General features: G+C 47.2%; 1 protein-coding gene across 2 annotated transcripts in view; it reads right to left on the bottom strand.

Moving 5' to 3' along the window:
• robo1 (roundabout, axon guidance receptor, homolog 1 (Drosophila)) overlaps positions 1–1,345 on the bottom strand; it is a 384,177-nt gene extending 382,832 nt beyond the window's left edge. For both annotated transcript variants that reach the window (XM_031791145.1, XM_031791146.1), the window contains exon 1: positions 280–1,345. In XM_031791145.1, the coding sequence (XP_031647005.1) occupies positions 280–424 (145 nt within the window). In that variant the 5' untranslated portion in view covers positions 425–1,345. The remainder of the gene's footprint in view (positions 1–279) is intronic.
• Positions 1,346–12,991: the final 11,646 nt, after the last annotated feature.

Here is a 12,991-nt window from a genome sequence, read left to right as displayed (position 1 = left end):
AAGCCTGGCAGGTAATGCCAGTTCTTTCATCTTTTCACTGATAAATTATTTGCCTCCCATTTGCAGCTGTCTGTCAGCAGAGGACGGAGACGACACGTCTGAATGAACACGAAGCTTAGAGCTCAACTTCATCAAACTGATATCAAAGAGAGAGAGAAAAATGTAGCAAAAGAGGGAGAGAGATGTGCATGGGAGGGTGTGCGACAGACAGAGGGAAAGAGAGATACAGAGAGAGGGAGTGTAGTAGTTTTGGGAGCTGGAGGAGGAGGGGTTACTCACGGGTCCTGTCACCTTTCCACCTCCAGCCACTCTTGTACCTCCCCTGTCCATCCCCTGGCATACATGCTCCACTCAGCACCTCCAGCAGCAGCAGCAGCAGCAGGGGCATCCGCCTTGCAGCCATGCCTGCCTCCACAGCTCTCATTGGGGTTAGAGAACAGAGGAGAGGGCCGAAGGGAGAGACGTGCCTGGTTCTCTCATATCACACACAGCTGTGGGGGGGGGGAACCAGAGTACAACAACAACACCACCTCCCCTTCCTCCTCCTCCTTCACAGTTTCAGCCCAGGTCACACCATCCACAGCCAACCTTGACAGCCCCCCTCTTCCTGCAGGACTGGACTGATTCCTTTGAAGGCAGCAGCAGTGTTGGCGAGTTGGCTGGGGAGGCGAGGTGGCTGGGAAGGCCGACTATAATTCCAGCATGGGCACACAGGCAGATTAAAGTCTGGATTTCTGCAACTATGCTCTGAAATATTGATCCCGCTTTTTTCTATCCATCTTCTCTCTTCCCTCTTCCTCTTCTTTCTCTGCCTCTCAGAGTTGGTGGAGTATTTATTGGAGTCCTGCTGAAATGCTTATAGGCTCAGCTTCACCGGAGACACTTCCCATGGAGTGCTGGAGAGAAGTGTTTTCCTCTTGCTATGTACAAGTTGCTGAGAGCAGTAGCAGTAGCAGAGCAGAGACACTTCCCAAGGAGTGCTGGAGAGAAGTGTTTTCCTCTTGCTATGTACAAGTTGCTGAGAGCAGTAGCAGTAGCAGTAGCAGAGCAGAGACACTTCCCAAGGAGTGCTGGAGAGAAGTGTTTTCCTCTTGCTATGGACAAGTTGCTGAGAGCAGTAGCAGAGCAGAGACACTTCGGCGACGGTCAGGTCCGGTGACAGTGATAGTGACACATCAATTGATCCGACAGCTCTTTCTCAGGCAGTTACTGGCCACGGCTAACAGTCTGTGTGTCCCTCCTCCCCCTCCGTACAGCACCCACCTCTTCTTACATCACAGGAGACAGTGTTGATATGAATATAAGAAATACATGAGAGAGAGAGCCAATAGAGAGAGAGAGCATTCTCAACACAGCAGCCTTGACACTGCAAACAGAGACTCTGAGGGAGGGAGAACCACCACGAGTAACAGAGAGAGGAAAGGAGGGAGGGAGAGAAAGAGAGACAGGGAGGGAGAGAGAGAGAGAGAGAGACTAGAGCGGGGGCTGTGAATGGATATTTCACAAGTGCTGAATCTCTTGTCCTGTCGTCTGTTCTGTGATGCTCTCCGTCTGGATTATCCTCCATCTATCTACAACTATGACCTGTGTGTGTGTGTGTGTGTGTGTGTGTGTGTGTGTGTGTGTGTGTGTGTGTGTGTGTGTGTGTGTGTGTGTGTGTGTGTGTGTGTGTGTGTGTGTGTGTTCTCACAAGCAGATTAATCCAGTGCTCTCTGAGAGCAAACATCTCCTGCAGCAGCTTGCCGTCCTACCCGACACACACCTGTACACACAGGCAGACAGGAAGACAGGCTGACAGGCATGCAGACAGGAAGGCAGGCTCACAGGCAGACAGACAGGAAGACAGGCTTACAGGCAGACAGGAAGACAGGCTGACAGGCATGCAGACAGGAAGACAGGCTCACAGGCAGACAGACAGGAAGACAGGCTTACAGGCAGACAGGAAGACAGGCTGACAGCCATGCAGACAGGCTGACAGGCAGGCAGACAGGAAGACAGGCTCACAGGCAGACAGGAAGACAGGCAGACAGGCAACCATGTGCACCACAAAACGGGTTCTACTTCTGTCAGTCTGGCAGTGACACTATGGAGAAGAGGTGACCTACAAATAGCCAGAAAGGGAGTGAACAAACGTAACACAACACGCATAAGCTGTAAGAGCTTTTCCTTGAATATGTTTCAGACACACACACACACACACACACACACACACACACACACACACACAATCACAGTATATTTCATTACAAAGCGTGCTCAGCAACTGTGGGTTTTGAGTTACACCACTTGTTTCCTCCGGCGGCCCGGTCTGTCAGGAGGCAGGTGAGAGCAGGGGAACATGGGAGACTGGAGGTGTCAGCAGCTACCCCCCCCCCCCCCCCCCCCAACGACAGTGTCCTTCCTCATGAGTTGTGTGAATAACAGAGTGCCTAACGACAGTGTTCCTAGGCCTAACGACAGTGTTCCTATTGGTCAGCCAGGTTCTGGTCCTGAGGGGCTGCTCTCCTGCTGATATAATTAACCCCTGTACATTAAACTCTGATAAAGCTCTGATTAGAACTAGCCTGTAATGATTAGGCCTTGGGAATGATTACTAGTGCAGAGAAGGCACAGATAGAGCGCAGGCGTTTGCAACGCTCACAGCCCTCCAGAACTCCATGCAGTCACACCCTCTTGACAGTCAATGGCGCAGTTAATGCAATCACTTGAAGTGGAACAAAGTTAACTGTAGGTGAAAAGTCAAAGGCAATCTAGAAAGTAGAAGTACTGTTGGAATGGACAGTTTGAATCCCAGGTATATCAGTCTGATGGTAAGGGCTTTGTGTGTGACAGGAGAGGAGTGAGAGGAGCCTCTGCTTCTTCAGAGAGTATAGACAGTTGACGGCTCTCTCTATACCTCACACACACACACACACACACACACTGGGCTGGAGGATATTATCTCACTGTTTACCTATGGTCAGACAAGGGTAAAGCCCCTCGTGGGGAAAATAAGTCAACCAGGAACATTCTCCTCTGCCAAGGTAAATCAAACATCATCAACTCTGATCATAATACAGTTACTATGCAACCGGTCCATCCTGCAATACAGTATGTGGTTGTTCTTATATTGAATAAAGAAAATGTCATATATTTTCTAGTAACCAGTTTCCATACAATGTCAATGCAGCATCATTCAGAGCCACTTGAAGTGTCTCTGGACTTGACAATACTGTTACATGTCCCTTTAATAATTGCACACACAAATCAGTTATCTTTCCAATGATTCAGTATTATTACAGAAACACTGAGATTCATAAACTCTGTCTGGACTCTGCAGGGGCTGTATAGCTTGAAGAGCTAGAGTTGAAACAATGCAGCACTCCCATCTCTCCTTTACAAACAGAGAGTCGATCTCCCAATGACTCTGCTTTACAAACAGAGAGTCGTTCTCCTAATAACTCTCCTTTACAAACAGAGAGTCGTTCTCCTAATAACTCTCCTTTACAAACAGAGAGTCGATCTCCCAATAACTCTTCTTTACAAACAGAGAGTCGTTCTCCTAATAACTCCCCCTTACAAGCAGATATCAGTTCGTCCAACGACTCTCCTTTACAAGCAGAGAGTTGTTCTCCCAATGACTCTCCTTTAGAAACAGAAAGTCGATCTCCCAATGACTCTCCTTTACAAACAGAGAGTTGTTCTCCTAATAACTCCCCCTTACGAGCAGATATCCGTTCGTCCAACGACTCTCCTTTACAAGCAGAGAGTTGTTCTCCCAATGACTCTCCTTTACAAGCAGAGAGTTGTTCTCCCAATGCCTCTCCTTTACAAGCAGAGAGTTGTTCCCCCAAGGACTCTCCTTTACAAGCAGGGATTTGTTCCCCCAAGGACTCTCCTTTACAAGCAGAGTCGTTCTCTCAATGATTCTTCTTTACAAGCAGAGAGTTGTTCTCCCAAGGACTCTCCTTTACAAGCAGAGTCATTCTCCCAATGACCCTCCTTTACAAGCAGGGAGTCGTTCTCCCAATGATTCTCCTTTACAAGCAGAGAGTTGTTCTCCCAATGATTCTCCTTTACAAGCAGAGTCGTTCTCCCAATGACTCTCCTTTACAAGCAGGGAGTCGTTCTCCCAATGACTCTCCTTTACATGCACAGAGTCGTTCTCCAAATGACTCTCCTTTACAAGCAGGGAGTCGTTCTCCAAATGACTCTCCTTTACAAGCAGGGAGTTGTTCTCCTAATGACCTTGTGCATGAAAATGATTTAGAAACGGCTGCCGTGTAGCAATAAAGCTAGATGGAAGTAATGAGAGAACTGATCTCGCTATCTCTTACCATCCATCACCCCGCTCTCTCTCTCCATCCCTCTGATTTTCAGATTTTAACAGAGATTATACAAGAAATGTACAGAGAGAATACAATTGATGTTTACTGCATGCTAGCATCAAAGGTACTGCCACTGCAGCCTCCGCAGCTTATCCACACCACATCAAACATGCTTTATATTTTATATCTATCTGTCCTTCCAGCATGGCGTGCTGGCCCCTCTCCTGGTGCCTACGGTGCCATCAGAGAGCAGGGTGATTGGTGGTACCGAGAGGCCCAGCAGGAGAACTGAGGCACCAACAGGTGGTCTGGAACACAATGAGCACCAGGGACTGGCACACACATGCGTCGCAGCGCACGCACACACGCACACACGCACACACGCACACACACACACACACACATACACCCTAACGTAAACTATACATACAAAAGTATGTGGACACCCCTATTTCAGCCACACCAGTTGCTGACAGGTGTATAAAATTGAGCACACTGCCATACAATCTCCATAGAGAAACATAGAATGGCCTTAGACTTTCAATGTGGCACCGTCATAGTATGCCACCTTTCCAACAAGTCAGTTCATCAAATTTCTGCCCTGCTAGAGCTGCCCCGGTCAACTGTAAGTGCTATTACTGTGAAGTGGAAACGTCTAGGAGCAACAACTGCTCAGCCACGAAGTGGTGGGCCACACATCCTCACAGAACGAGAACGCCGAAGGCTGAAGGTTGTAACGTGTAAAAATAATCTCTCCTCAGTTGCAACACTCCCTACCGAGTTCCAAACTGCCTCTGGAAGCAATGTCAGCACAATAACTGTTTGTCGGGAGCTTCATGAAATGGGTTTCCATGGTCGAGCAGCCACACAAGCTAAAGATCAGCATGTGCAATGCTAAGCGTTGGCTGGAGTGGTGTAAAGCTCGCCGACATTGGACTCTGGAGCAGTGGAAACACATTTTCTGGAGTGAAGAATCACGCTTCACTATCTGGCGGTCCAACAGACAAATCTGGGTTTAATGTATGCCAGGAGAACGCAACCTGATCAAATGCATAGTAACAACTGTAAAGTTTGGTGGATGAGGAACAATGGTCGGCGGCTGTTTTTCATGGTTCAGGCTAGGACCCTTAGTTCCAGTGGAGGGAAATCTTAACGCTACAGCATACAATGACATTCTAGATGATTCTGTGCTTCCAACTTTGTGACAACAGTTTGGGGAGGCACTTTTCTGTTTCAGCATGACAATGCCCCCATAAACAAAGCGAGGTCTATACAAAAATGGTTTGTCAAGGTGGGTGTGGAAAAACTTGATTGGCCTGCACAGAGCCCTGACCTCAACCCCATGGAACACCTTTGGGATGAATTGAAACGCTGACTGTGAGCCAGGCCTAACCGCCCAACATCAGTGCCCGACCTGTTCATGTGGCTGAATGGAAGCAAGTCTCCACAGCAATGTTCCAACATCACGTGGAAAGCCTTCCCAGAAGAGTGGAGGCTGTTATAGCAGCAATGTTCCAACATCTAGTGGAAAGCCTTCCCAGAAGAGTGGAGGCTGTTATAGCAGCAATGTTCCAACATCTAGTGGAAAGCCTTCCCAGAAGAGTGGAGGCTGTTATAGCAGCAATGTTCCAACATCTAGTGGAAAGCCTTCCCAGAAGAGTGGAGGCTGTTATAGCAGCAATGTTCCAACATCTAGTGGAAAGCCTTCCCAGAAGAGTGGAGGCTGTTATAGCAGCAATGTTCCAACATCTAGTGGAAAGCCTTCCCAGAAGAGTGGAGGCTGTTATAGCAGCAAAGGGGCAATTTTGTAATGAGATGTTCGACGAGCAGGTGTCCACATACTTTTGGTGATGTAGGGTAGCATTCCAGAGGGACATCAGAGACTGTAACGTTCTCTGTTTCACGGAAACGTGGCTCACTGGAGAGACGCAATCCGAAGCGGTGCAGCCAGCGGGTTTCTCCACGCATCGCGCGGACAGAAACAAACATCTTTCTGGTAAGAAGAGGGGCGGGGGCGTATGCCTTATGGCCAACGTGACATGGTGTGATGAAAGAAACATACAGGAACTCAAATCCTTCTGTTCACCTGATTTAGAATTCCTCACAATCAAATGTAGACCGCATTATCTACCAAGAGAATTCTCTTCGATTATAATCACAGCCGTATATATCCCCCCCCAAGCAGACACATCGATGGCTCTGAACAAACTTTATTTAACTCTCTGCAAACTGGAAACGATTTATCCGGAGGCTGCATTCATTGTAGCTGGGGATTTTAACAAGGCTAATCTGAAAACAAGACTCCCTAAATTTTATCAGCATATCGATTGCGCAACCAGGGGTGGAAAGACCCTGGATCATTGTTACTCTAACTTCCGCGACGCATATAAGGCCCTGCCCCGCCCCCCTTTCGGAAAAGCTGACCACGACTCCATTTTGTTGATCCCTGCCTACAGACAGAAACTAAAACAAGAAGCTCCCACGCTGAGGTCTGTCCAACGCTGGTCCGACCAAGCTGACTCCACACTCCAAGACTGCTTCCATCACGTGGACTGGGAGATGTTTCGTATTGCGTCAGCCAACAACATTGACGAATACGCTGATTCGGTGTGCGAGTTCATTAGAACGTGCGTTGAAGATGTCGTTCCCATAGCAGCGATTAAAACATTCCCCAACCAGAAACCGTGGATTGATGGCAGCATTCGTGTGGAACTGAAGGCGCGAACCACTGCTTTTAATCAGGGCAAGGTGTCTGGTAACATGACTGAATACAAACAGCGCAGCTATTCCCTCCGCAAGGCTATCAAACAAGCTAAGCGCCAGTACAGAGACAAAGTAGAATCTCAATTCAACGGCTCAGACACAAGAGGCATGTGGCAGGGTCTACAGTCAATCACGGACTACAGGAAGAAACCCAGCCCAGTCACGGACCAGGATGTCTTGCTCCCAGGCAGACTAAACAACTTTTTTGCTCGCTTTGAGGACAATACAGTGCCACTGACACGGCCTGCAACGAAAACATGCGGTCTCTCCTTCACTGCAGCCGAAGTGAGTAAGACATTTAAACGTGTTAACCCTCGCAAGGCTGCAGGCCCAGACGGCATCCCCAGCCGCCCCCTCAGAGCATGCGCAGACCAGCTGGCCGGTGTGTTTACGGACATATTCAACCAATCCCTATACCAGTCTGCTGTTCCCACATGCTTCAAGAGGGCCACCATTGTTCCTGTTCCCAAGAAAGCTAAGGTAACTGAGCTAAACGACTACCGCCCCGTAGCACTCACATCCGTCATCATGAAGTGCTTTGAGAGACTAGTCAAGGACCATATCACCTCCACCCTACCTGACACCCTTGACCCACTCCAATTTGCTTACCGCCCAAATAGGTCCACAGACGATGCAATCTCAACCACACTGCCCTAACCCATCTGGACAAGAGGAATACCTATGTGAGAATGCTGTTCATCGACTACAGCTCGGCATTCAACACCATAGTACCCTCCAAGCTCGTCATCAAGCTCGAGACCCTGGGTCTCGACCCCGCCCTGTGCAACTGGGTACTGGACTTCCTGACGGGCCGCCCCCAGGTGGTGAGGGTAGGCAACAACATCTCCTCCCCGCTGATCCTCAACACTGGGGCCCCACAAGGGTGCGTTCTGAGCCCTCTCCTGTACTCCCTGTTCACCCACGACTGCGTGGCCACGCACGCCTCCAACTCAATCATCAAGTTTGCGGACGACACAACAGTGGTAGGCTTGATTACCAACAACGACGAGACGGCCTACAGGGAGGAGGTGAGGGCCCTCGGAGTGTGGTGTCAGGAAAATAACCTCACACTCAACGTCAACAAAACTAAGGAGATGATTGTGGACTTCAGGAAACAGCAGAGGGAACACCCCCCCATCCACATCGATGGAACAGTAGTGGAGAGGGTAGCAAGTTTTAAGTTCCTCGGCATACACATCACAGACAAACTGAATTGGTCCACTCACACAGACAGCATCGTGAGGAAGGCGCAGCAGCGCCTCTTCAACCTCAGGAGGCTGAAGAAATTCGGCTTGTCACCAAAAGCACTCACAAACTTCTACAGATGCACAATCGAGAGCATCCTGGCGGGCTGTATCACCGCCTGGTATGGCAACTGCACCGCCCTCAACCGTAAGGCTCTCCAGAGGGTAGTGAGGTCTGCACAACGCATCACCGGGGGCAAACTACCTGCCCTCCAGGACACCTACACCACCCGATGCTACAGGAAGGCCATAAAGATCATCAAGGACATCAACCACCGGAGCCACTGCCTGTTCACCCCGCTGTCATCCAGAAGGCGAGGTCAGTACAGGTGCATCAAAGCTGGGACCGAGAGACTGAAAAACAGCTTCTATCTCAAGGCCATCAGACTGTTAAACAGCCACCACTAACATTGAGTGGCTACTGCCAACACACTGTCAATGCCACTGACTCTACTCCAGCCACTTTAATCATGGGAATTGATGGGAAATGATGTAAATATATCACTAGCCACTTTAAACAATGCTACCTTATATAATGTTACTTACCCTACATTATTCATCTCATATGCATACGTAGATACTGTACTCTATATCATCGACTGCATCCTTATGTAATACATGTATCACTAGCCACTTTAACTATGCCACTTGGTTTACATACTCATCTCATATGTATATACTGTACTCGATATCATCTACTGTATCTTGCCTATGCTGCTCTGTACCATCACTCATTCATATATCTTTATGTACATATTCTTTATCCCCTTACACTGTGTATAAGACAGTAGTTTTTTTTGGGAATTGTTAGTTAGATCACTTGTTCGTTATTACTGCATTGTCGGAACTAGAAGCACAAGCATTTCGCTACACTCGCATTAACATCTGCTAACCATGTGTATGTGACAAATAAATTTGATTTGATTTGATTTGATTTTTGATGTAGTGTAAGTGGTTTGAGGATCTATAGTTTGAATAAACAGTGAATAGTATTAATTTGTATCAATGTTTACATACTGCTTTACAGTTGTGGAAAAAGTAGACAATTGTCATACTTGAGAAAAAGTACAGATACCTTAATTAATAGAAAGTTACTCAAGTAAAAGTGAAAGTCACCCAGTAAAATACTACTTGAAAAGTATTTGGTTTTAAATATACTTAAATATCAAAAGTAAATGTAATTGCTAAAATCTACTAGTATCAAAAGTAAAAGTATAAATAATTTCAAATTCCTTATTTTAAGCAAAGCAGACTGCACCATTTTCTTGTCTTTAAAATGTATGGACAGCCAGGGGCACACTACAGCACTCAGACATTATTTACAAAAGATGCATTTGTGTTTAGTGAGGCTGCCAGATCAGAGGCAGGAGGGATGACCACGTGTTCTCTTGATAAGTGCGTGAATTGGACCATTTCCCTGTCCTGCTAAGCATTCATGTAACTAGTACTTTTGTGTGTCAGGGAAAATGTATGGAGTAAAAAGTACATTATATTTTTAGGAATGTAGTGAAGTAAAAGTAAAAGTAGTCAAAAATATAAATAGTAAAGTACAGATACCCCATGAAATGACTTACGTAGTACTTTAAAGGATTTTTACTTAGGGGCTTTACACCACAGCTGCTTTACTCATCTCATATTTATATAATGTATTCTATTATACTTTATTGTAGTCAATGCCACTCAGACATTGCTCAATCTAATATTTATATATTTCTTAATTCCATTCTTTTACTTTTAGATTTGTGTGTATTGTGTTGAATCGTTTTTTGATACTACTGCAGTGGTGGAGCTAAGAACACAAGCATTTCGCTACGCCTACAATAACATCTGCTAAATATGTGTTGATGACCAATAAATATTGATGTGATTTGATGTGCCTCCTGAGAGAGGAAGCATTTGACCTGAATTGTTAATGCCAATGTCCTAGTCAATACCTCCCCCAGCCACAGACACCTACTGAGCCAGGTCAGACACCTACTGAGCCAGGTCAGACACCTACTGAGCCAGGTCAGACACCTATTGAGCCAGGTCAGACACCTACTGAGCCAGGTCAGACACCTACTGAGCCAGGTCAGACACCTACTGAGCCAGGTCAGACACCGACTTAGCCAGGTCAGACACCTACTGAGCCAGGTCAGACACCTACTGAGCCAGGTCAGACACCTACTGAGCCAGGTCAGCAACCTACTGAGCCAGGTCAGCACACCTACTGAGCCAGGTCAGACACCTACTGAGCCAGGTCAGACACCTACTGAGCCAGGTCAGCCACCTACTGAACCAGGTCAGCACACCTACTGAGCCAGGTCAGACACCTATTGAGCCAGGTCAGACACCTACTGAGCCAGGTCAGACACCGACTTACCCAGGTCAGACACCGACTTAGCCAGGTCAGACACCTACTGAGCCAGGTCAAACACTTACTGAGCCAGGTCAGACACCTACTGAGCCAGGTCAGACACCTACTGAACCAGGTCAGACACCTATTGAGCCAGGTCAGACACCTACTGAGCCAGATCAGACACCGACTTAGCCAGGTCAGACACCGACTTAGCCAGGTCAGCCACCTACTGAACCAGATCAGCACACCTACTGAACCAGATCAGCACACCTACTGAGCCAGATCAGACACCTACTGAGCCAGGTCAGACACCGACTTAGCCAGGTCAAACACCTACTGAGCCAGGTCAGACACCTACTGAGCCAGGTCAGACACCTACTGAGCCAGGTCAGACACCTACTGAGCCAGGTCAGCCACCTACTGAGCCAGGTCAGCCACCTACAGAGTCAGGGTCACTCAGTAACAGCCTCTATAGCCTGTGTCTCATACCAGGCCAGACCATTCCCTCATCAGCCTGTCTGAGAGATCAATGATTCCCCCACACCCAGCTCACTGTACACTTGCTCAAAACTGTATTGATTTATTTATTTCACCTTTATTTAACCAGGTAGGCCAGTTGAGAACAAGTTCTCATTTGCAACTGCGACCTGGCCAAGATAAAGCAATGCACATACAACAACACAGAGTAACACATGGAATAAACAAACATACAGTCAATAATACAGTAGAAAAAGTATATGTACAGAATGTGCAAATGAGGTAGGATAAGGGAAGTAAAGGCAATAAATAGGCCATGTTGGCGAAGTAACTACAATATAGCAATTAAACACTGGAATGGTAGATGTGCAGAAGATGAATGTGCAAGTATAGATACTGGGGTCCAAAGAAGCAAGATAAATACATAAATACAGTATGGGGATGAGGTAGTTGGATGGGCTATGTACAGGTGCAGTGATCTGTAAGCTGCTCTGACAGCTGGTGCTTAAAGCTAGTGAGGGAGATATGAGTCTCCAGCATCAGTGATTTTTGCAGTTCGTTAAAGTCATTGGCAGCAGAGAACTGGAAGGAAAGGTGGCAAAAGGAAGAATTGGCTTTGGGGGTGACCAGTGATATATACCTGCTGAAACCAGATTGCATAGCGGAAAAGGTACGGTGGGATTCGAAATGGTCGGTAATCTGTTTGTTAACTTGGCTTTCGAAGACCTTTGAAAGGCAGGGTAGGATAGATATAGGTCTGTAACAGTTTGGGTCTAGAGTGTCTCCCTCTTTGAAGAGGGGGATGACTGCGGCAGCTTTCCAATCTTTGGGAATCTCAGACGATACGATAGAGAGGTTGAACAGGCTAGTAATAGGGGTTGCAACAATTTCTGCAGATAATTTTAGAAAGATATGGTCCAGATTGTCTAGCCCGGCTGATTTGAAGGGGTCCAGATTTTGCAACTCTCAGAACATCAGCTATCAGCTAGTTTCTGTGGGGAGTGGAGGGCTGTTGATCGGGGTAGGGGTAGCCAGGTGGAAAGCATGGCCAGCCGTGGAAAATTGCTTGTTGAAAATCTCAATAATAGTGGCTTTATCGCTGGTGACAGTGTTTCCTAGCCTCAGTGCAGTGGGCAGCTGGGAGGAGGTGCTCTTATTCTCCATGGACTTTACAGTGTCCCAGAACTTTTTTTAGTTTGTGCTACAGGATGCAAATTTCTGCTTGAAAAACTAGCCGTAGCTTTCCTAACTGCCTGTGTATATGGTGAGGTGAGGAAGGCACTTTTTAAGATGGCGAGGAAGGCACTTTTAAAGAATAACCAGGCATCCTCTACTGATGAGGTCAAGATCCTTCCTGGATACCCAAGCCAGGTCAATTAGAAAGGCCTGCTCGCTGAAGTGTTTTAGGGAGCGTTTGACAGTGATGAGGGGTGGTCGTTTGACCGTAGACCCATTACGGATGCAGGCAATGAGGCAGTGATCCCTGAGATCTTGGTTGAAAACATCAGAGGTGTATTTGGAGGGCAAGTTGGTTAGGATGATATCTATGAGGTTGCCCGTGTTTACGTATTTGGGGTTGTACCTGGTGGGTTCATTGATCATTTGTGTGAGATTGAGGGCATCAAGCTTAGATTGTATGATGGCCGGAGTGTTAAGCATGTCCCAGTTTAGGTCACCTAGCAGCACGAGCTCTGAAGATAGATGGGTGGCAATCAATTCACAAATGGTGTCCAGGGCACAGCTGGGGGCAGAGGGTGGTCTATAGCAAGCGGCAAAGGTGAGAGAATTGTTTCTGGAAAGGTGGATTTTTAAAAGTAGAAGCTCAAATTGTTTGGGTACAGACCTGGATAGTAAAGACAGAA

The sequence above is a fragment of the Oncorhynchus kisutch genome, linkage group LG15 (assembly GCF_002021735.2).
Source record: "Oncorhynchus kisutch isolate 150728-3 linkage group LG15, Okis_V2, whole genome shotgun sequence".
Classification (NCBI taxonomy): domain Eukaryota; kingdom Metazoa; phylum Chordata; class Actinopteri; order Salmoniformes; family Salmonidae; genus Oncorhynchus; species Oncorhynchus kisutch.
The sequence above is the reverse complement of the archived record's forward strand: the minus strand, read 5'-3'. Positions and strand labels throughout refer to the sequence as shown.